Below are 23,759 nucleotides of genomic sequence, written 5' to 3'. Positions count from 1 at the left end.
CACTGCACTCCAGCCTGGGAGACAGAGCCAGGCTTCGTCTTAAAAAAAAATCAGAGGAAAGAGACAGGGGTGTCGGGAGTTGGGATGGTGCACCGAGGCGCCTCGCGGAGTCTCTAGGATGCGAGGGGGTGAGCAGCGAGAAGAAGCTGGAGGTGGAGAGGAAACCCGCTCACCGGTGACGTCACCGAGCGCCCCCCCCAACTCCCACCCCCACCCCCACCCCCACCCCCACCCCCAAGCGAGCACCTGCCCCTCCCGGGGGCGGAGCTCCGGCGCATCATGGCGGCTGGCCGGGCCCAGGTCCCTTCCTCCGTGAGTGCTGCTATTACGTCCCTTGTTCCTTTTTTCCTGTTTGTCACAGATATTCTTTCTCTTCCTATTTCTTCTGTCTTGTCTCTTTGGGCTCGCTGGCCGCGTCCGGCCCATGGGTGAGGGGGTTGTGAGTCGGTCCGCTCCTACCTCTTACTGGTTCTGCGAATGTTTATTTCCTCATTCACGCGGCGCCCGCTGTGAGCCTTAAACTGGTCTCCGTTCACTCTCTAGGGTTTAAGCCTGGTGGGAAACCAGGAGCAGGTTAATGGGGGAACTATGGGGCTGTGGGTTCCTGGAGAAGACCCTTAACGGAGCTGTAGGGGAAAAGGGCAACCATAATAAGAAAAAGCGTCTGAGACCCGAAGTGCGTGTAGAAGGCAAAAAGCGCCGAAAGGGGCCGGGTGTGGTGGCCCGCTCACGCTTGTAATCCAGCACTGTGGAAGGCGGAGGCGGGCGTATCACTTGAGGTCAGGAGTTCGAGACCAGCCTGACCAACATGGTGAAACCCCATCTCTACTAAAAACACAAAAATTAGCCGGGCGTGGTGGCGCGCACCTGTAATTCCAGCTACTCAGAAGGCTGAGGCAGGAGAATCGCTTGAACCGGGTAGACGGAGGCTGCAGTGAGCTGAGATTGTGCCACTGCACTCCAGCCTGGGCAACAGAGGGAGACTCTGTCAAAAAAAAAAAAAAAAAAGCGCCGGAAGGGGTTTCAGGACGGAAGCAAACACATGTTCAAAGGCAGGAGGACAGAACAGGTGTCTGAAAAATTCAGAAGTTCAACTGGGTGGTGGTGGAGGGGTCAGAGCTGACAGTTTTGTACCTCTTGCTAAGCAGCGACTTTAACATGAGGGTAATTGGGTGTGGTGGCACACGCCTGTAATCCCAGCTGCTCAGGAAGCTGAGGCAGGAGAATCGCTTGAACCAGGGAAGTGGAGGTTGCAGTGAGCCGAGATCGCACCACTGCACTCTAGCCTGGACGACAGAGTCAGACTCCATCTCAAATAAATAAATAAATAATAAATAAATAAATAAGATGTTAAGAAAATACAATCTAAAGGATTGGGGGGTGTGTGTGTGTGTGTGTGTTTTTTTGAGACAGAGTCTAGCTTTGTCACCAGGCTGGAGTGCAGTGACGTGGTCTCGGCTCACTGCAACCTCTGCCTCCCAGGTTCAAGCGATTCTTCTGCCTCAGCCTCCCGAGTAGCTGGAATTACAGGCATACAGGCACGCGCCGCCATGCCCAGCTCATTTTTGTATTTTTTTTCTTTTTTTTAAGTACAGACGGGGTTTCACCATGTTAGCCAAGATGGTCTCGATCTCCTGACCTCGTGATCTGCCCGCCTGGGCCTCCCAAAGTGCTGGGATTACAGGCGTGAGCCACCGCACCCAGCCAGGACTGGGACCTATGTAGGGAAAGGAAGGAGTTAAGGAGGACATCTAGGTTTCAGGATAGAACAACTATTTGATTAAGGGTACTATTTGTTAAGTTAGTGAACATAACACTAGAAGGGTTCTAGAAAAGGAGAGGGTTTTGTGGAAAGTTCAGTATTGGGCATGTGTGCTGCCTGTGGATTGGCCATGGAGAGTCTGGCAGATGGATAGGACTAAAGCTCAGGAACGAGATCTCAGCTAAAGTAGACATACAGGAACAATCATCATCTGGCCATGTCTGTTAAACCCATGCAGTGGTTGAGATAATTGTGGGAAAGCATATTGTGTTCTTAAACTTCAGCCTGTATTAATCTGGGTCTTCCCCCCTCCTTTTTTTTTTTTTTGAGACGGAGTCTCAATCTGTCGCCCAGCCTGGAGTGCAGTGATGCGATCTCGACTCACTGCAACCTCCGCCTCCAGGGTTCACTCCATTCTCCTGCCTCAGCCTCCCGAGTAGCTGGGACTACAGGCGCCCGCCACAACGCCCGGCTAATTTTTTGTATTTTTGGTAGAGACGGGGTTTCACCATGTTAGCCAGGATGGTCTCGATTTCCTGACCTCGTGATCCGCCCACCTCCACCTCCCAAAGTGCTGCGATTACAGGCGTGAGCCACCGCGCCTGGCCTTTTTTTTTTTTTTTTTTTGGAAACAAGGTCTTCCTCTGTCACCCAGGCTAGAGTGCAGTGGCACCATCATGGCTCACTGCAGCCTCGACCTCCCTGGGCTCAAGCGATCCTCCTACCTCAGCCTCCCAAGTAGCTGGGACTACTGGCGTGTGCTACCACGCCCGGCTAACCCGGCTAATTTTGAATTGTTTTAGAGTTTCACCATGTTGCCCAGGCGGGTCTCAACCTTCCCAGGCTAAGGTGATCCTCCCACCTCAGCCTCCTGAGTAGCTGGGACTACAGGCACGAGCCACCATGCCCAGCTAATTTTTCTTTTTTGTAGAGAGGGGTCTTTGCCTTGTTGCCCAGGCTAGTGGTGAACTACTGGGCTCAAGTGATCCACCTTGGCCCCCGCAAAGTGCTGGGATTACGGTCGAGAGCCACAACATCCAGTCTGCTCCATTTTTACTCAGTAGATGAAAACATGAATTTGCGTTTTTAACAAAACTTAGGTAATTTTACCTTGAGGCCATGGGATCACTTTGAGAGACAATAGTATTCAGTGCACCAAGCAAAGGATAGGCCATCCGAGAAACAGGAACTACAAAAGAATACTGGGAGAGGAAGACAAAAAGTGTGAGAGTCGGAACTTTGCTTAGACTGGTGGGGCAACTCTGAATGGTGATTTGGTCTGCTTTCCACAACTGTGACCATGAATGAGTGTGTGGCTGAAGTGGGCTGAAGGTCAGTGGTAGGGCTGTCCACAAGGATGCTGAAGACATCTAGAACTTGAAGACTTTTTTTTTTCCTTTTAACTTTTATTTTAGATTCAGGGGGACGTGCGCAGGTTTATTATGTAGGTAACCTCATGTCATGGGGGTTTGGTATAGAGATTATTTCGTCACCCCCTGTACTAAGCATAGTACTTGATGGGTATTTTTTCCAATCTCTCTCTTCCCACCCTCAAGTAGGCCCCAGTGTCTGTTATTTCCCTCTTTGTGTTCATGTGTTCTCGTTATTTAGCTCCCACTTATAAGTGGGAACAAACATGCAGTATTTGGTTTTCTGTTCTTGGGTTAGTTTGCTAAGGATAGTGGTCTCCAACTGCATCCATGTTGTAGCAGAGAACATGATCTCATTCTTTTTTATGGCTGCATAGTATTCCGTGGTGTATATGTACCACATTTTCTTTATTCAGTCTACTGTTGATGTGCATTTAGGTTGATTCCATGGAAGACTGGCTTTTCTAGCTCTTTTCAAGCTCCTTAAGATTAGAAGAATGTGAAAGGCCAGGCGCGGTGGCTCACGTGTGTAATCCTAGCACTTTGGGAGGCCGAGGCGGGCGGATCACTTGAGTTCAGGAGTTTGAAACCAGCTTGGCCAACATGGTGAAACTTCGTCTCTACTAAAAATATAAAAAATTAGCCGGGCGTGGTGGTGGATGCCTGTAATCCCAGCTACTTGGGAGGCTGAGACAGGAGAATCGCTTGAACCCAGGAGGCAGAGGTTGCAGTGAGCCGAGATCTCTCCATTGCACTCCATCCTGGGTGACAGAGCAAGACTCCATCTCCAAAAAAAAAAAAAAGAGATTGTGAGAGATTGACCAGGATGTTAATATATGAGCCTTAGAGGACCAGGGAAGGAGCTGTAATGGCTTAGAAGTAGCATTAAGGGAGAAGGCTAAAGGGCGTATTGCCAAGTGTGTTAAAGCTGTCTAGCAATGGGAGTAGGCCAAACTGGTCCTTTTCCCTAAAGTTATCTACATATAATGGCAACTGTGTGTCCAGAATCTGTGTCTGGTATACAAAGATAGTCCATATCCTCCTCAGAAAGCCCACACCTTAGCTGAAAAGACAACAGGAAACAAATCAAGTGAGGTTGTATCTTGCATATATTTAGCTTGTGGGAAATGTATACATTTGAATTAAAAAAGGAGATGATTAAAAATTATATTCCGCCTATGTCCTTTTTATGTACTGTCCACTATTAGGTGCTTATACATAGTATGGCACTATGTCTTATTCGTTTTTGGTTTTGGTTTTTTTGAGACAGCGTCTCATCTGTCACCCAGGCCAGAGTGCAGTAGCGCCATCCGGGTTCACTGAAGTTTCAACCGCCCCAGGCTCAGGTGATCCTCTCACCTCAGCCTCCCGAGTAGCTGGAACCACAGGCATGTGCCACCACGCCTGGCTTTTTGTATTTTTGTAGAGACATGATTTCGCCGTGTTGTCCAGGCTGTTCTTGAACTCCTGGACTCAAGCAATCCACCCGCTTTGGCCTGCCAAAGTGCTGGGATTACAAGCGTGAGCCACTGCACCCAGCCTGTCCTATTCTTTATGAACAGTTTAAAGGATTGTTCAACAATGTTTTTGTCCATTCTTGCTCTTCAACGTACTGACTTTAGAACCAGATTCCATGTAAGATGGCATGAGTACAAGTTTGTTAGAGAAAGGGGCAAGACCAAAGCTGGATGGTCAGCTGTCTACGGTATGGCTGGACTAAGACTTTTAAGGTTTCTTCAAGTTCTAAACTCCTTTACTTTTGATCTTCATTTCATGTGCCCTCTGGATATTCTTTTCTTTTTTTTTGAGACGGAGTTTCGCTCTTGTTGCCCAGGCTGGAGTGCAATGGCTCGATCTTGGCTCACCACAACCTCCACCTCCCGGGTTCAAGCAATTCTCCTGCCTCAGCCTCTCAAGTAGCTGGGATTACAAGTGCGCACCACCACCGCCGGCTAATTTTGTGTTTTTAGTAGAGACAGGGTTTCACCATGTTGGTCAGGCTGGTCTCGAACTCCCAACCTCAAGTGATCCACCTGCCTCAGCCTCCCAAAGTGTTGGGATTACAGGCGTGAGCCACTGCACCCAGCCTGGATATTTTTTTCTAGTCCTTTATTCTTCCCAAGTTTCCTTGGTGGGCCGGATAGTCAAGATGTTTTAACTAAATTCACTTTCCTCAGGAACAAGCCTGGCTTGAGGATGCTCAGGTCTTCATCCAGAAGACCCTGTGTCCAGCTGTCAAGGAGCCTAATGTCCAGTTGACTCCATTGATAATTGATTGTGTGAAGACTGTCTGGTTGTCCCAGGGAAGGAACCAAGGTTCTACACTGCCCCTCAGCTATAGGTAAGGAGAGGTGGTGGTTGCGGGGGCTGGGCAGGGGCGGATATTGAATTCAGGATTGAAAAGTAAGGTTCTATAGTTAGAAAAAAGGCAAGTGAGAGAGTGAGCAGAGGACAAGGTCGTCTAAACATACCCCTTCTGCAGAGCTTTTCTGTTCTAACACTATCAAGCTTTCCTTTTCCTAAAGTTCTCCCGAATTGGCTTTAGATTAAAGAAAAGGAGAGGAAGAGGGGAAGAGAGAAGGAAAATTTGGAAAAAGAACTCTCAAAGTGGGGAAGAGGCTGGTGTTATCTTTATTTTGTGTATTAGGAAACAAAGATGCAGAGAGCTGTTTGACATTACCAAGTGCAGACCATTGTGTTTAAGATGTGAGTTTTAGGGCTTCCGAGAGTGTGTTTATGTGTATATATATATATATATATTTTTTTCTACACTATCATTTCCAAAAGTGTTCTAGGTAATGTTAGTAAAGCACAAGAAAAGGGGTTCATAGCTAAGTAAGTGTGAGGGACATTGAATATGATAAACTTCTCTGGGAGAGTCATAGGGTTTATTAACATATTAGAGGCCATGACGTCATAAAGTCCTGCAAAAGAAACCTATTTATCTCCTCATAGAAGTAATCACTATTGGCCAGGCGCAGTGGCTCATGCCTATAATCCCAACACTTTGGGAGGCCGAGGCAAGTGGATCACCTGAGGTCGGCAGTTCGAGGTCAGCCTGGCCAACATGCTGAAACACCGTCTCTACTAAAAAAAATACAAAAATTAGCCGGGCATGGTGGTGGGCGCCTGCAATCCCCAGCTACTCAGAGGCTGAGGCAGGAGAATCGCTTGAACCCGGGAGGCGGAGGTTGCAGTGAGCTGAGATCGCACCATTGCACTCCAGCTAGGCAACAAGAGCGAAACTCCATATTAAAAAAAAAAAAAAAAAAAGTAATCACTATCTTGGAGATGGGATATATTATTCCAATAAATATTTTAATATTTTTACTACACATGCATCTATCCTTAAGCAATATAATGTAGAGTTTTGCATACGTGTAGACTTTAAATAAATGTTACCGTACCCTATGTAAATACCCTCTGTGATTTGCTTTATTTATTTATTTTTTTTTGAGACAGGGTCTCACTCTGTCCGCCAGGCTCTAGTGCAGTGGTGCAAACACGGCTCACAGCCTTTACCTCCTGGGCTCAAGCAATTCTCCTGCCTCAGCCTCCCACATAGCTAGGACCACAGATGCATGCCACACTGGTCTCGAACCCCTAGGCTCAAGCAGTCCTACCGTGGCCTCCCAAGGTGTTCGCATTATAGGCATGGGCCACCGTGCCTGGCCTGCTTTTTTTTTTTTTTTCTTTTTTTGAGACAGTCTCATTCTGTTGCCCAGGCTGGAGTGCAGTGGCATGATCTCAGCCCACTGCAACCTCTGCCTCCTGGGTTCAAGTGATTCTCCTGCCTCTTGAGTAGCTGGGACTATGTGCCACCACACCAGCTAATTTTTGTATTTTTTAGTAGAGATGGGGTTGCACCACTGGCCGTGCTGGTATCCAATTCCTGACCTCAGGTGATCTGCCGTCTCGGTCTTCCAGAGTGCTGGGATTACGGGTGTGAACCATTGCACCCAGCCCCTGCCTGCTTTTTGTGCTTAACATTATACTTCTTTTTTTGTTTGTGGTTGTTTGTTTGTTTTTTGAGATGGAGTCTTGCTCTGTCATCCAGGCTGGAGTGCAATGGCATCATCTCGGCTCACTGCAAGTTCCACCTCCCAGGTTCAAGCGATTCTCCTGTCTCAGCCTTTCAAGAAGCTGGGATTACAGGTGCCTGCCACCACACCTGGCTAGTTTTTGTATTTTTGCAGAGATGGGGTTTTGCCATGTTGGCCAGGCTGGTCTTGAACTCCTGACCTCAGGTGATCCGCCCACCTCAGTCTCCCAGAGTGCTGGGACTACAGGCATGAGCCACCCCGCCTGGCCAATAGTGTATATGCATATCTTGAGCCTGTGTTTACCTTGGTTAAAAAATTATTTTTATTTATTTTTGCCTATTTGGTAGGCATTAAATGATATTTTGTTACATTAATTCCAAAGTAATTTCTTTTTTTTTTTTTTTGAGATGGAATTTCGCTCTTGTGGCCCAGGCTGGAGTGCAGTGTGGTGATCTCTGCTCACTGCAACCTCCGCCTCCCAGATTCAAGCAATTCTGCCTCAGCCTCCTGAATAGCTGGGATTACAGGCGCTCGCCACCACGCCTGGCTAATTTTGTGTTTTTGGTAGAGATGGGGTTTCACCATGTTGGCCAGGCTGGTCTCAAACTCCTGACCTCAGGTGATCCTCCCACCTCGGCCTCCCAAAGTGCTGGGATTACAGGCATGAGCCACTGTGCTTGGCCTAATTCCAAAGTAATTTCTGAGGGTACTTGTACCCGGTTTTTTTTTTTTTTTTTTTTTCCTTTTTATCATTTTATTTCACTGGACTGTTTTTCCTTTCTTTTCCTATAATTCTTGTCCACGTCCATAACACTTAAGATTACTTTTTTTGGCTGGGCGCGATGGCTCACGCCTGTAATCCTAGCACTTTGGGAGGCTGAGACGGGTGGATCACAAGGTCAAGAGTTCGAGACCAGCCCGGCCACCATGGTGAAACCCTGTCTCTATTAAAAATACAAAAAATTAGCCAGGCATGGTGGCACATGCCTGTAGTCCCAGCTACTCAGGAGGCTGAGAAAGGAGAATTGCTTGAACCCGGCAGGCGGAGGTTGCAGTGAGCCGAGATCACGCCAATGCGCTCCAGTCTGGGCGACAGAGTGAGACTCTGTCTCAAAAAAAAGAGACAGTTCTCTCTGGTTGCTTTTTCCTGGGCCTTCAGATAAGTAAGAAAACACAGAGAAAGAACATGGACTTTTGAATGAGGCACATCTAGCTTTGCCACCCATGCCTCTGTGTACCTGAGCCTCTGAGTTTCCCCATTGGTGGTGTTTACAGGGTTTTGAGGTGAAGAAAATTCAATATTGAGCCTGACCAGACTCAGTATAGTATAGCGTGCAAGGCAGGGGCCAACAGGTATTAGTTTCTGTCTTTGCCTTATGTCTTCTCCAAAGCTGTCAGGGAAGGAGAGCAGATGCAGAAGGGGAGTGGCTTTCTAGAACAGCATTCTCTCTCTTTAATACTAATTTGTGCATAATGTTCTTGAGTCCAACAGGGAGGATTAATTGTGATGTTTTGTAACTCGATCCTTTTCATTTCCACTTAAAAAAAATCATGGGGCCGGGCACAGTGGCTCATGCCTGTAATCCCAGCACTTTGGGAGGCTGAGGCAGATGGATCACTTGAGGTCAGGAGTTTGAGACCATCCTGGCCAACATGGTGAAACCCCATCTGGAGAGCGTTCAAGATTTCAGTCTTGATTTCACTCCAGCCTGGGCGAGAGAGTGAGACTCTGTCTCAAAAAAAAAAAAAAAAAAAAAATCGGGAATGCAAGCAAGTGAGAATAATGGTATTACAAAAAGGTGAATTTATCACAACTTTGATAATTTAACTATTATTTGTATCACATCCAACACCCACATCTCAGCCTCAGCTTCTCCCCTAGTCTCTAGTACTGTGCTATTCTAGACTAGAAAGGAACTTGGCTGGGGTCATTGTAGTTGGGCCGTTAGATGCCTAAGTGGTCCCATTAAGTTCTCTCTGGAGCTAAGAGCTGAGATGCTTTCAAGAGAATTGCCTTTGTTACTTACAAAGTGTTCTCCCCACACATTCATTTCCTCAGGCCCCTCATGCATTCATACTTCATTTCTCTGGGTCCTCTCCCTGGCACCATCTTGTTGAAGATACTATTCAGCACAGAATTGGACTCAAATCCCATCCTTATTTTCTTTTTCCTTTTTTTTTTTTTTTGAGACAGAGTCTCACTCTTTTGCTTAAGCTGGAGTGCAATGGCATGAACTCGGCTCACTGCAACCTCCATCTCCTGGGTTCAAGCAATTCTTCAGCCTCATCATCCCAAGAAGCTGGGATTACAGGTGCACACCACCATGCCCGGCTAATTTTTTTGTATTTTTAGTAGAGATGGGGTTTCACCATGTTGGCCAGGCTGGTCTCAAACTCCTGACCTCAGGTGATCCACCCGCCTCAGCCTCCCAAAGTGCTAGGATTACAGGTGTGAGCCACTGCGCCCGGCCCCCATCCTTATTTTCTTAGGCCTTTAGCCCCAGGTTTTACCCCTTTAATCAATCAAACTCACCTCTTAGTCCATGTTCCCTGCAACCTTTCCCTGGGCTCTTGAGGGTTTATCAGGGTTGAGGGTTGCCTTAGTAGGCTTGGACCTGGCTTTGCAGGACCTCTGTTCTCTTCATTCTACAGCTTCGTCTCAGTACAGGACCTCAAGACTCACCAGCGTCTCCCATGCTGCAGCCACCTGTCCTGGAGCAGTAGTGCATACCAGGCCTGGGCCCAAGAGGCTGGACCAAATGGGAACCCCCTGCCCCGAGAGCAGCTGTTACTTTTAGGGACACTAACAGACCTATCGGCGGACTTGGAACAAGAGTGCAGGAATGGAAGCCTCTATGTGAGAGATAACACTGGCGTCCTGAGCTGTGAGGTGAGTGGAAGGTAAAGGTCAGATGCCTCAGATCCTGACAAGAATGGTGTCCAAGGATCAAGGCAATTAAGTCTCTGAGGAAACAAACGGGGAGGTGGGTGGATAGGATGCTAAGGTCCTGATTAACCCTTGCTCTTGGTCTTTTTTAGCTCATAGACCTGGACCTTTCTTGGTTGGGCCATCTTTTTCTGTTCCCCTGTTGGAGTTACCTCCCTCCTGCCAGGTGGAATTCCTCAGGGGAAGGGCACTTGGAGCTGTGGGATGCCCCTGTGCCAGTGTTTCCTTTGACCGTCAGTCCTGGCCCTGTCACGCCTATCCCTGTCCTCTACCCAGAGAGTGCTTCCCGCCTGCTCAGGCTCAGGTAATTTCCCCCTCTAGGCATGGCGGGGGCGCTGTGAAACTGGAGGATGATGCTGGGTCAGTGGAGGGAGAGAAAGAAGGGCATTGATAGTAATTTAGACTGAATGTTCCAAATCAAGGGAATGGTGGGCTTTGAATATTAAGAAGGTAAAGAGAAGGGGTTTTCAAGGGATCTGTGCCTTACCTAAGGGCGAGAGAATTTTGAAGGTTTTTGGCACACCTAGCTTTGGGCTATGGACATTTTGTATCACTACCAGGTTATTCTTTACCGTGGAAGGGACAGCATTTATAGGGTGAAAGAAGAGAAATAAAGATGACTGCTGCTTTTTTTTTTTTTTTTTTTCTTTTTTTGAGACGGAGTTTCACTCCTGCTGCCCAGGCTGGAGTCCAATGGCGCGATCTCAGCTCACTGCAACCTCTGCCTTCTGGGTTCAAGTGATTCTCCTCCCTCAGTCTCCTGAGTAGCTGGGATTACAGGGCTTTTTCTTCCTTCTTAGAAACAAGCTCAGAGGTGTGCAGCGAAACCTGGCTGGGAATCTAGTTCGATTGAGTGCTCTGGTGAAAAGTAAACAGAAGGCCTACTTCATCCTGTCTCTTGGTAGATCACACCCAGCTGTGACCCACGTGTCTGTCATCGTGCAGGTGAGGATTGGGGTCATTTCAGCCGTGGAAGTGAGGGAGGGAAAGATAACATCATAGGAGGACCACGTAGGAAAGGGGGACAGCTGGGGAGAGCTGTTTTCTGGAATAGCGCTGTTGGGAGAAGATTCCAGGAAATGTTTGTGCACAGAGTTAGGGAGTAGACTTTCCTGCTGTGCAACTCACTTGAGCACACAGCTTTTAGATTGTAAGCGACCTTTTAAAAAACTGCCACGCTGACTTGTGGAGATGACCAAAGAAATCGTTCATCTTAACACCATTGAGGCATTGAATACAGGCATTAAGAAAACAAACAAACAAACAAAAAACTTGGTACTTACTGTTGACTCTTTTTGCATCAACTAGTACAATTTTATTTTTATAATTTCAACTTTTAGACTCATGAGGTACATGTGCAAGTTTATTAACTGGGTATATTTTGTGATTCTGAGGTTTGGGGTAGGATTGATCCCTTTACCCAGGTACTGAGCATAGTACCCAAGGTAGAAATTATAAATCATTAATTTTTATTCTAACCATTGTTTTATGACATATAAGTATCTGAATAATGTTTCTTTTCCTTTTTATAAAAATTTTAAAAAATATGTATTTTGTAGAAATAGGGCCTTACTATGTTGGAGAAGAACAGTTTGTCATACTTCCCTTGACATCAGTCACAATACTGGATACATATATACTCAATACATATTGATTACATGAATGAATGTTGTTTGTGTGTTATGGGGCGGGATAGGGCACACTTTTCTCAGTGGAATATTTATGTATTTTGAAGGAAGTTTTAGGGATGGTTTGTGTGTTGGGGAAGTGGTCTGGAAATATTTGGCATCTCCTGTGGGAGAGGAGAGACGCTGAGATTTAGTTGGCAGACATAGGGAAGATGGAGAGGTGAGTAGAGACTCACAGGGGGCAGGTCTCTGAGTTCAAATCGTGAGGGAAAGGGACTCTGGCAGAGTGGGAGTTTTGGGGTCTCTTGTGTCACATTGCTTGTCTCTGCACAAGCCAGGTCCCTGCCCAGCTGGTGTGGCACAGAGTCCTTCGGCCTGGTACGGCCTATGTGCTCACAGAATTGCGAGTGTCCAAGATCCGTGGTCAGCGCCAGCATGTTTGGATGACCAGTCAGTCCTCCCGTCTGTTGCTCCTGAAACCAGAATGTGTGCAGGAGCTGGAACTGGAGCTGGAAGGACCCCTCTTAGAGGCTGACCCCAAGCCACTCCCCACGCCCAGCAATTCGGAGGACAAGAAGGATCCAGAAGGTCTTGCCCGGTATTCTAGACTCCTATCCTATTCGGTGAGCACAGGGAGAGATCCTAGAGCTTGAGGGGCCGGAAATGTGGGTCTTCAAAGAGGAAGAAAATAGTGGTCAACTGGACCTCGGCCTGTTTGCAGGGAGCAGTCACTGGCGTGTTGAATGAGCCCGCTGGCCTCTATGAGCTGGATGGGCAGCTGGGGCTCTGCCTTGCCTACCAGCAGTTCCGTGGCCTCAGGCGGGTGATGCGACCTGGAGCGTGTCTGCAGGTATGTGAGATCAGGGCTGATAACAAAAAGAGACCTCTGCAGCTTCTCTTACCTTCATGGGCTCCTTTTCTGCAGCAGGGTGCTTATATAGAAATATAGAAATAAAAAGTGTGTGTTAGGGGGGCACTTTTGCTAAGGATAACTTGGACAGAAGTTTAAATCAAAAAGGAGTAGAGTCTTGGGCACTGTGAGGAGGAGTTGTGGCCAGGGCATCTCCTTCACAGAAGGGCCTTTCAGCTGGAGGAGGAGATGGCTGAAGCACAGATCTGGGGCCGGGATGATCTCAGGCGACCTGGTGAGAAGCCTCAGCCATGTCTGTTCATGCAGGAGCCACCCAGCCCGCGGCAAGACTGATTGGCGCTCATGGGAGATGAAGGCTGACCGCAGCGGGAGTGGGTTGTCATGGAAAGTGAGGCCAGCCCACGTGGGAGAAATTGCTTTCCGTCTTCCCGGAACCCAGGCAGTGGCAAAGTGCAGTTAACTTTGCCTGGGTTCATTGAGTTGGGGGCTTCATCTCCTATTTTTCATTTTCTCTGCTTTCCCCCAGCTCCAGGATGTTCACCTGCTCCAGTCGGTGGGAGGGGGGACAAGAAGGCCAGTGCTTGCCCCCTGCCTCCGTGGCGCCGTTCTGCTTCAAAGCTTCTCTCGTCAGAAGCCTGGGACTCACTCATCCCGTCAAGCCTACGGGGCCTCCCTGTACGAGCAGTTGGTGTGGGAACGTCAGTTAGGACTTCCCCTCTACCTGTGGGCTACCAAGGCCCTGGAGGAGCTGGCTGGCAAGTGAGGAGGCTGAGGGCCCAGGGTGGGGAGGCAGCGGGAGCAGCACACTTCTTGGCAAGGAGAGCAGGATTCTTGAAGAGGCAGGCTCTCCAGGGGAGGTGACTGCGCTGCTTTTCCTGGCCAAGGCTGTGTCCCCATGTGCTGAGACACCACCAGTTCCTGCAACATTCCTCTCCTGGGAGCCCCAGCCTGGGACTGCAACTCCTGGCTCCTACCCTGGATCTTCTAGCTCCGCCAGGCAGCCCTGTTCGGAATGCACACAATGAGATCCTTGAAGAGCCACATCACTGTCCCCTCCAGAAAGTATGAGGATGTGGGGGAAGGATGGTGGCAGAACACTGGAGGACACCTGGGGCCCATGGGACACACACACCCGATTTCTCTTCCCTCCTTGACAGTACACTCGGCTGCAGACTCCCTCCTCCTTCCCCACTCTGGCCGCTCTGAAAGAGGAAGGACAGCGTGAGGCCTGGGCCTCCTTTGACCCTGAGGCCCTTCTGCCCCTCCCGGAGGCCTCCCACCTGCCCAGCTGCCAACTCAATCGCCGCCTGGCTTGGTCCTGGCTCTGTCTGCTGCCCTCTGCCTTCCACCCAGCCCAGGTAAGGGGGACCCTAGCAGGGCTCAGGGGACTTCCTTTTTTTGTCATCCTTATTGCCACGACCCTAGTCTCGGTTACTATCATTTTTTTGTCATTTTGACTACACTAGCCTTCTAAGCAGACCACTTCATCTGTTGTTGGCCCTTCCAATTCATTCTCTCTGCAGCAACTAAAAAGGGGGATATGCCAGGCACAGTGGCTCATGCCTGTAATTGCAACACTTTGGGAAGCTAAGGCATGAGGATCACTAGAGCCCAGGAGTTTGAGACCCAGCCTGGGTAGAGAGACCTTGTTGCTACAAAAAAGTTGTTTTAATTAGGTGTGGTGGCATGTGCCTGTGGTCCCAGCTACTCAGGAGGCTGAGGTAGGATCGCTTGAGCCTGAGAGGTCAAGAGTATAGGGAGCCAAGATCACACCACTGCACTCCAGCCGGGGCAACAGAGCAAGACTCAGGAAAAAAAAGGAAGTTTAAAAAAAAATGAAACTTGTATTACAGAACTCTCTTGTTTAAATCCTTTTTTTCGAGACAGGATCTTGCTCTGTAGCCCAGGCTAGAGTGCATTAGCGCAATCATGGCTCATGGCAGCCTCGACCTCCCAGGTTCCAGTGATCCTGCCACCTCAGCCTCCCAGGTAGCTGAGACTATGGGCGTTCACCACCGTCCCTGGCTAATTTTATTTTTTTATTTTTTTGGGACAGAGTCTTGCTCTGTCACCCAGGCTAGAGTGCAGAGGCACTATCTTGGCTCACTGCAACCTTGCCTCCCGGGCTCAAGCAGTCCTCCCACCTCAGCCTCCTGAGTAGCTGGGACTGTAGGCATCCATCACCACGTCCAGCTAATTTTTGTGTTTTTGTAGAGACGGGATTTCACCGTGTTTCCCAGGCTGGTCTCGAATTCCTGGACTCGAGTGATCTGCCTGCCTTAGCCTCCCAAACTGCGGGATTACAGGCATGAGCCACTGCACCTGGCCTGGGTTAATTTTTACACTTTTTAATTTTTAGAGATGGGGTCTCACTATGTTGCCAGGCTGATCTCCACCTCCTGAGCTCAAGTGATCCTTCTGCCTTGGCCTCCCAAAGTGCTAGGATTACAGGCGTGAGCCACTGCGCCCTCTCCCAGTGCATATAAAGTGCAAAATTTTTTGCGTGCCTCTCCCAGTGCATATAAAGTAAAATCAAACGTCTCATTGTGTCCCTTGAGATCCCGCATGGCCTCTTACCTGTAACCTCTATTTGTGCCCTTTCTCTTCTCCTACTACATGTGTGAATGCGTGTGTGTGTTTTTTATGTCTGTCTTCCCCACTTGAATATAAGTTCTTTGAAGCCAGAGACGTGTCTTTTTTTGTTCATTTTGTAGCTTTACCATGTAATACAGCATCTGGCAAATAGTAGATGCTCAGTATTTGCGGAATAAACATTTGATAACTCAACCTTCATCTTCTTGCAGGTTTTACTTGGGGTTCTGGTGGCTTCATCTCATAAAGGTTGTCTGCAACTTCGGGACCAAAGTGGTTCCCTGCCCTGCCTGCTCCTGGCCAAGCACTCTCAACCCCTCAGTGACCCACGGCTGATAGGTTTGGAGTTCAGATGTGGAAAGAAGATGGTAGTGGGGTGTTGGTTCTCATAGCCAGGGGAGCCTGGGAGGAAAAGTCTGCTGGGATTTACTAGAGATGCTGAAGTGACACATGTCAATCAACAACTTCTGGGAGACTGGTATGGCAGGCAGAGAACAGGAGCAAGAGGACCCCTAGCAAGAATTTCCAGCATGCATTTCTCCACCATAGCCCCTAACATGCACTCCAGGATTACAACTGTGTCTCCTACATTCTTAGTTTGGAGAGAAGGTGTCACCCCTCTAAGGTGGGGGCCAGGTGTGGGCTTTCATGTCATGTTTGGGCAGCAGCTCTGGCCTGGGATGGGCAGTGAGACCGGTAGGATGGTCTGCCTTGCAACCCACCCCACAGGTCTCCTTTCTTGTCAAAATAGAAAACTTTCTTCCTCTAGGCTGCCTGGTGCGGGCAGAGAGGTTTCAGCTGATCGTAGAGAGGGATGTGAGAAGCAGCTTCCCTTCCTGGAAGGAGCTGAGCATGCCAGGCTTCATCCAGAAGCAGCAGGCCAGGTTGGCTCCTTGGGGTCATGGTTGTCTTGAGTCTGGGGGGAAGGAAGGGCCTGGTGAAAGGAGTGGGATGCTGGGGACCAAAATACCCAATGCCTGCATCACTAAGAAATCTATTCCTTGTCTCTCCCAACAGAGTCTATGTCCAGTTCTTTCTGGCTGATGCTCTGATCCTGCCTGTGCCCAGACCCTCCCTTCATTCAGCAACACCCTCAACACCTCAGACAGATCCCACCGGCCCAGAGGGACCCCACCTAGGACAGAGCCGGCTCTTCTTGCTCTGCCACAAGGAGGCCCTCATGAAGCGTAATTTTTGTGTCCCCCCAGGAGCAAGTCCAGAGGTGCCCAAGCCCGTCCTCAGTTTCTGTGTGTTGGGGAGCTGGCTTGGGGGCACCCAGAGGAAGGAGGGGACTGGATGGGGGCTGCCCGAGCCCCAGGGAAATGACGACAAGGATCAGAAGGTAAACTGGGACTCCAGGGACCCAGGACCTGACCTGCACCCTGAGCCTCTGGCTAGGATCCTAGCACTTTGCTCTCCATCCTCCCAGGTTCACCTCATTTTCTTTGGCTCTTCAGTCCGCTGGTTTGAGTTCTTGCACCCGGGACAAGTGTACCGACTTGTAGCTCCTGGCCCCCCTGTGAGTGTCCTACTTCATCATACCTTTCCCCAGAAAGCTTTTTTGGGGTTGGGGTCTAAAGAGGACGTGCCAGTGCCTGGTCACTCTCTAGGCCTCCTGGAAGAAGGCTGGATTTAGATATACCAGAAAGCCTGTGTGTGTTGACACACTTCCTTCTCCATGCTCCAGAAAGAACAAAATTGGGTCAGAATATTTTGTGAACCTCCCACTGGACTAGCACACACTGACAGGCAGTCGTCTTCCCGTTTCCGTGCAGACACCAATGTTGTTTGAGAAGGATGGTTCATCCTGCATATCTCGGCGTCCTCTGGAGTTGGCTGGCTGTGCATCCTGCCTCACTGTCCAGGACAACTGGACTCTGGAGCTTGAAAGCTCCCAGGACATCCAAGATGTGCTGGATGCAAACAAGGCATTGCCTGAATCCTCACTGACCGACCTGCTCAGTGACAAGTAAATGTCCACCAAGCCCCTCTGGTTAATTTGGCCACTCTCTCTTCTCCCAAGCTAGCTGGGTTTGGTGAAGACTTCATTTTCTGCTGCAGGAGGTATTTCTTTTGTTATTGTTGTTTTTGTTTGTTTGGTGTTTTTTTTTTTTTGAGACGGAATCTCACTCTGTTGCCTAAGCCGGAGTGCAATGGCCTGATCTCAGCTCACTGAAACCTCTACTTCCTTGGTTCAAAGGATTATCCCGCTTCAGCCTTCCAAATAGCTGGGATTATAGGGGTGCACGGCACCACGTCCAGCTAATTTTTTTGTATTTTTAGTAGAGACAGGGTTTCGCCATGTTGGCCAGGCTGGTCTCAAGCTCTTGACCTTAAGTGAGGCTCCCACCTCAGCCTCCCAAAGTGCTGGGATTTAGGGGCGTGAGCCACCTTGTGCGGGTTTTGAACGATCTGCCACAACCCTCTTTTTCCCATAGGCCCTGTTACTCTTAGTGTGCAGTGTGGCAGAGCTCAGGTTTTTTCAGGACTTTATATATGAAGTTCTAGCAGATACTTTAGCTCCATTTTCTGCCTTGGATCTGACTGTCTCCACTCTGTGCTTTCTTGTGCCTCCATTCTCAATGTATTTCCCTGACCTTCCAGTTTCACAGATTCCTTGGTGTCTTTCTCCGCTGAGATTTTGTCACGGACACTATGTGAACCCCTTGTGGCGTCTCTCTGGATGAAACTGGGTAATGACCCTTCCTTTGTGGGGAAGGTATGAAATAGAGTTGATGGGACTTTGTGGACTTCACAGATCCTACTAACACCCACCTTCCTTCTATAGGGAACACGGGGACCATGAGAAGGTGTGTGAAGCTAACGGTCGCGCTTGAGACTGCTGAATGTGAATTCCCCCCTCACCTGGACGTATATATAGAAGACCCACACTTGCCTCCCTCACTAGGACTCCTTCCAGGAGCCCGGGTCCACTTTAGCCAGTTGGAGAAAAGGGTTTCCAGGTGAAGATGTGTAGTGTCACCTGCCTCCTCTTGCTACTGATGTGGCTTTCTGGAATGTTCACCCCTGCTTTAACTTTGCTGCAGCGACCCCTTCTCTTTCATACAGCTTTCCATATATCAGTCTGCCATTTGTGCCCAGTATCCTCACGAGGTGTTGCAGGCTGGTCCTCCTCCTAGTCTTCCCCTAGCTTTGGTAGGGCCATGGCTAGGGTATGTCCCTCAGGGGGAGTGGCCACTCTGTGGTGCGTGATCTCTGAGTCCCAGCTTCTATCCCAATTTGCCTTGTCTTCCTGGTCACTCACTGTTCCTCTTCCACTTGCAGATCTCACAACGTTTATTGTTGTTTCCGGTCATCCACTTATGTGCAGGTCCTGAGTTTTCCCCCTGAGACCACCATCAGGTCAGTGCCCAGACCCCAACCCCTGAACTTCCTAGCTTCACATCTGCATCTCCCACATGTCCCTGGTTCTGAAGATTTTGCCATCATTACAGTCTTCTCCAATCCCAACAAGATGTGTTGAGTCAGAGGAGCTCCTCTACTCCAAATAAAAAATGCTCTGTGTCTGTCATTGTACCCAGAATCATTTAGTGTTCTAGGCTTTTGAAGGCTTTTCAGTCTTAACATGCAAATACTTCTTGGCTAACATCATGGTGTTCAAACCTGAAAAATAACCAATGACTATCAGAGATCAGGAATTAAAAAGGGGGGAGGGGATGGGGCTTCTAGGAGCGCATGGAACCCACTGCTGTCCCCATCCTGATGCCCTCTAAGTCCTTTTAGACCCACCCTGCTTTCAGAACCCCTTTGTCTGTTCTGTTATCTTGACCCCTGTCTCTGTCTCCCTGTATTTATTTAGCATTCCCCTGCCCCACATCTACCTGGCTGAACTTCGGCAGGGTGGTCAGTCCCCATTCCAGGCCACTACCTCTTGCCATATCGTCTCTGTCTTCAGCCTTCAGCTCTTCTGGGTGTGTGCTTATTGTACCAGCATCTGCCGGCAGGTAAGGGAGGGAAGGAACAGGCTGAACTGGGTATGGCGTGCCAGAGGGATGTGATGGGACCAAGAGGACTTTTCCAACCACTGTCTTCATCCCAGGGAAAGTGCACTCGCCTGGGCCCCACTTGCCCTACACAGACAGCTGTAAGCCAGGCCATCATCAGGTGAGAGCACAAGGCGGGCACCCATTGTGCCATTTACTTATTAGACCACTTTGTCTATCTGCAATTTCTACATTAGCGTAATTCCTGGCTCATGAGAATTGCTTAATATTTTTTGAACGAATGAATGACGGTAAGCTCCTAAATCTTTGAGCCAAAGACTGCAAACAGCGGGGAGGGAGGCATGTTGGGTCCAGGGTGTTGGCAACCTGGGTTGCTGTAGGCGTTTTTATTTCCTCCTGCTCCCCATAGGCTCCTGGTGGAGGATGGGACTGCCGAAGCCGTGGTGACCTGTAGGAATCACCATGTGGCAGCAGCACTAGGGCTGTGTCCTAGAGAGTGGGCCTCCCTCCTAGAGTTCGTCCGAGTGCCAGGCAGAGTGGTCTTGCAGTTTGCAGGGCCTGGAGCCCAACTTGAGGTGTGATGTGGCTGTGAGGGAGGGACTCGGATACCCAAATTCCTGGGCTTTTGGCAGAGGGTTTAGGAGCCAGTTAACCTTGACCTTCTCTTTCTAGTCTTCAGCCAGGGTTGACGAGCCCATGACCATGTTCCTCTGGACACTTTGTACTAGCCCCTCTGTCCTCCGTCCTATTGTGCTTTCTTTTGAGCTGGAAAGGAAACCGTCTAAGATCGTCCCATTAGGTAAGGTTGGAGATGGGGGGATCATGATGATACGGGGATCATGGTGATACAGATAGATGGGTCCCTGGGAGGAAGAGGGATGAGGGACTGATGGGGAATTTCTGGAGTTAGGGAGGAGAATGGTGGGTGGGAACTAAAAGCCACGTGCCTGAGACGTGTGTTTTCCTCTCTTCTCACCTCAGAACCTCCTCGGCTACAGCGATTCCAGTGTGGAGAGCTCCCTTTCCTGACTCATGTGAACCCCAGGCTCCGATTGTCCTGCCTTTCTATCCGAGAGTCAGAGTACTCCAGCTCTCTGGGGATCCTTGCTTCCTCCTGTTAACTGAACTGCAAGGATGGCCTGAGAGTCCTTCCTTGCTGAAAACCTGAAGGCCTAGGTGCTGGCTCCTCCCCCTACTTGTTCTGTGATTGAACCAAGGACTCCAGATTCACAAACTGCTACTCCACTGTAATTTCTCTTCTTTGGTGTTCTGGTGCCAGCCTGCCTTGGTGAAATTGTGGCAACAGGAAATCATGGCACTATTAATATTTTATTTCCTCTGATTGGGACAAGGCACCTGCATTCACAGGCGGCCCTGAGCACCTGGGTTCTGACTTTGTGGCAGGAGCTGAGGGAACAAAAGACTTGCTCGCTGTGGGGTGATGGTGACAGGCCCATTGACCTGCAATGAAGCCCTCTGGTGTCATTTCTCACTGGTACTCATCTCTGGGGTCCCAGGCCTCCTGACTCCTAGTTGTCCACCTCCGAGGAACTCCTAGTCGTTCATCATCATTTCAGCCCTTTGCCACCAGGGCCAAAGGTGGAAAGTGATTTGGAAGAGAAGAGCTTTTGGTCCAGCAGAAGAAATGATACCAAAGTCAGTCTGTAAAGGAAGTAAATCGGGGAGTTGGCGGCAAGGCAGAGAGCATAGCTATGATGGTCTCAGTCAGTAAGGCTGGGCCCTGCAGGAAGTCAAGTATGAACGCCTAGAGGTGTTCACGAGCACAAAGAAGGTGTAGGGGGAGGCAAGTGCCAGGCACAAGCAGGGGCAGGTGAGGACTCTGGGTGCCTGTGCTATAGGGCCCCAGGCTACGGTCAGCCCTGTAGGTTTCCTAAGGGCCCAGCCTAAGGCAGATCCTTGATCAATACACCATGAGACCAGAAGGTGCTCCGAAATCACAACCACAGAATTAGAGGATCTAGGAACAATTCTTCGGAGATACCAATGCATTTGGCTGATGTTGCCGCATTTCTTTACTGGGGACTGATAGGTGGAGAGGTGGAAAGATGAGCTGAGGCACATCTTTCAGAGTTACTGGGAGGCCATTTCTTCCTGGCTATTAGGATTTGTTCGAGTTTGGGAGACCTTTAGAGCATGGCTAAACCCATATATTGGGATTTACGCTGCTTTTATGGTAGCAATACCCTATGTTAAGATTGGAGGCATGGTAGGAGACAACTGGCCGGTTAGCTCAGTTGGTTAGAGCGTGGTGCTAATAACGCCAAGGTCGCGGGTTCGAACCCCGTACGGGCCAGCGGGTGGCTATTTTCGTTTTGTTTTCTAACCCTCTGCTGTTACCCAGAAGTTTCTACCCGGAGCCAATTGCCTTCTGGTAACAGAATTACATTGCACCTACTGCTTCCTGTTCCCTGAATCACTAGCGCTCCCGAAGGCTTGGAAGGGAGGAGTCTCTGGGCACCCTGGTGAAAGGAAGGTTCCCGTGCAACCGCCGCGTCTTTTTTTCCTGGAAGCGCGTTGATGCAGGCAAATGTTTGTCAGTCAAGGGAAGTAAGAAAGGCATTGGATGAAAGCAAAACTAGAAGCTTCGTAGTCGTGGCCGAGTGGTTAAGGCGATGGACTAGAAATCCATTGGGGTCTCCCCGCGCAGGTTCGAATCCTGCCGACTACGTAGTATTTTTTCTTCAACATACCATATTTCTCTCCTCCAGGACGGGATGATCCAGTCGGCACCCTCCAAACCCCTCATTTAGGAATTCTAGAATCGAGAATTTGATTTAGAATCTATGATTTTGGTTTGAAATCTATGATTAACTTCTTTGGACATCGAAGGAAATCCGAGGAATGGGCAAGTGATGCAAGAGCCAGTTGATTTACCGAATTAGTTCTAGAAAGATCTGAAAAAGCTCGGTCCGGGTTCCTAGCTCTATATTCTTGTAGATGAATTTCAGAAATCGGTAAAGCAGCTTTGGCGCCGTGGCTTAGTTGGTTAAAGCGCCTGTCTAGTAAACAGGAGATCCTGGGTTCGAATCCCAGCGGTGCCTTTAATTCAATTGAAATAGCGTGATTTTGCGACAGAATCCACATCCCTTCATGTGTTGTTTTTATATCAGAACGCGTAAGAGTTTCTGTTCTGCACTCATAGCACCCACATTTCCTGCTGAGTCGAGCTGCCACTCCCATGAGATCGCCACTCTAAAAGGTGGTTCTCTAACTTAGGGGCAGAAATGCTGCATAGGCCTCAGGGTCCTTTGCTAAACTGATGCCACACCCCACTGGTGCAGGTGGACTGGGTTAGGCGGCCGCCCCACCCTTGACGGAAGGGGCTGCCCACCTTCCAGGCCTCTTTCCCCACCCTAGGACGTCCCCTAGAACCTGAGCCACTTTGTTTTGTTTGGCTCTTCATTATATTTCTTTGGGTTTGGTGGCTCATAATTTTATACATATAGTATATAATATAAAAATATATATTTAAATATACAGTATTTAAAATTTGGCACAGCTTCTAGATGCGGTACTCTAACTGGTCTTTCACTTGCAGTCACCTCCATCCCTCTCCACGAGCGGGATGTCAGGGTAAGGAGTAAGCAGGGATCCGGCTGGCCTGGCCTGGCACCAGGTTTCCTGCAGCAGGGTAAGGATTAAGCAGGGATCCGGCTGGCCTGGCCTGGCACCAGGTTTCCTGCAGCAGGGTGCGGAAGGGCTGAGGCCATGTGAACAGAGTCCAAGAAAGCATCATTCGGGAGTCCCTAGGGATCCTGGTGTGGAAGGGCAGGGGCACGTTTCTGGAGCACTGAAGCTAGGCTGGTTAAGGAAGAAATAAATGCCGGAGATAAGGCAAGAAACAGGATCTGTGAGCTCTTGGCAGGACCTAAACCTCCTTGGAAGATAGGCAGAAAGCTCTCGACACCATTCCATGGCCCACGAACCAATGTAAGATGAGCAAATGGCTTGAAGGAATTGCTACCTCCAGGTCAAGCTAGGGATGCAGCACTGCCGAGACCATGTTTGTGCCAAGCACTGGGCTGGACCCTGTGCAGAACCAAATGAACAAGGCACGTTCCCCTTTTCAGCACTAAGGGCACTGTAAGAACAGGGAGAAGTGGAATCTAATCTGGCCTGAGGGTGGAGGGTGATCAGCTAAGTCTGAAACACCATGTAGAAACTTGCCATGTATGGCGGGGCGCGGTGGCTCACGCCTGTAATCCCAGCGCTTTGGGAGGCCAAGGCGGGTGGATCACGAGGTCAGGAGTTCCAGACCAGCAGCCTGGCCAACATAGTGAAACCTGGTAACAGTGAAACCTCGTCTCTACTAAAAATACAAAAAATTAGCCAGGCGTGGTGGCAGGCGCCTGTAGTCCCAGCTACTTGGGAGGCTGAGGCAGGAGAATCGCTTCAACCTTGGAGGAGGGAGGAGGTGTGGTCAGCCGAGATCGCGCCACTGCACTCCAGCCTGGGCAACAAGAGTGAAACTCCGTCTCAAAAAATAAAATAAAATAAAATAAACGAATGATCACCTGTTTGTTAGTGCTTGGTTATTAAAAGTGGGGTCTATGTACACAC

At 49.3% G+C, this 23,759-nt stretch overlaps 1 protein-coding gene and 3 non-coding genes across 5 annotated transcripts; all 4 read left to right on the top strand.

Moving 5' to 3' along the window:
- The first annotated feature begins 244 nt into the window (after nt 1–244).
- On the top strand, nt 245–23,709 carry CTC1 (CST telomere replication complex component 1). 2 transcript variants are annotated; one of them, NM_001131079.1, is given in 23 exon segments: nt 276–312; nt 5,310–5,473; nt 9,828–10,065; nt 10,215–10,426; nt 10,923–11,067; nt 12,089–12,373; nt 12,472–12,600; nt 13,148–13,380; nt 13,506–13,683; nt 13,779–13,979; nt 15,426–15,552; nt 15,983–16,097; nt 16,231–16,555; nt 16,643–16,732; nt 16,989–17,182; nt 17,818–17,906; nt 18,002–18,176; nt 18,499–18,576; nt 19,034–19,178; nt 19,274–19,338; nt 19,588–19,753; nt 19,851–19,977; nt 20,160–23,709. In NM_001131079.1, coding segments are annotated over 23 exon segments (3,654 nt in total). In that variant the 5' UTR covers nt 276–279; the 3' UTR covers nt 20,300–23,709.
- On the top strand, nt 21,419–21,492 carry TRNAI-AAU (transfer RNA isoleucine (anticodon AAU)). Its single transcript has one exon. It is a non-coding gene; the product is annotated as a tRNA-Ile (tRNA).
- TRNAS-AGA (transfer RNA serine (anticodon AGA)) lies at nt 21,786–21,867 on the top strand. Its single transcript has one exon. It is a non-coding gene; the product is annotated as a tRNA-Ser (tRNA).
- Nucleotides 22,167–22,240, top strand: TRNAT-AGU (transfer RNA threonine (anticodon AGU)). Its single transcript has one exon. It is a non-coding gene; the product is annotated as a tRNA-Thr (tRNA).
- Nucleotides 23,710–23,759: the final 50 nt, after the last annotated feature.

Source organism: Pongo abelii, chromosome 19, assembly GCF_028885655.2.
Source record: "Pongo abelii isolate AG06213 chromosome 19, NHGRI_mPonAbe1-v2.0_pri, whole genome shotgun sequence".
Classification (NCBI taxonomy): Eukaryota; Metazoa; Chordata; class Mammalia; order Primates; family Hominidae; genus Pongo; species Pongo abelii.
This window is presented reverse-complemented; position numbering and strand designations above follow the sequence as displayed.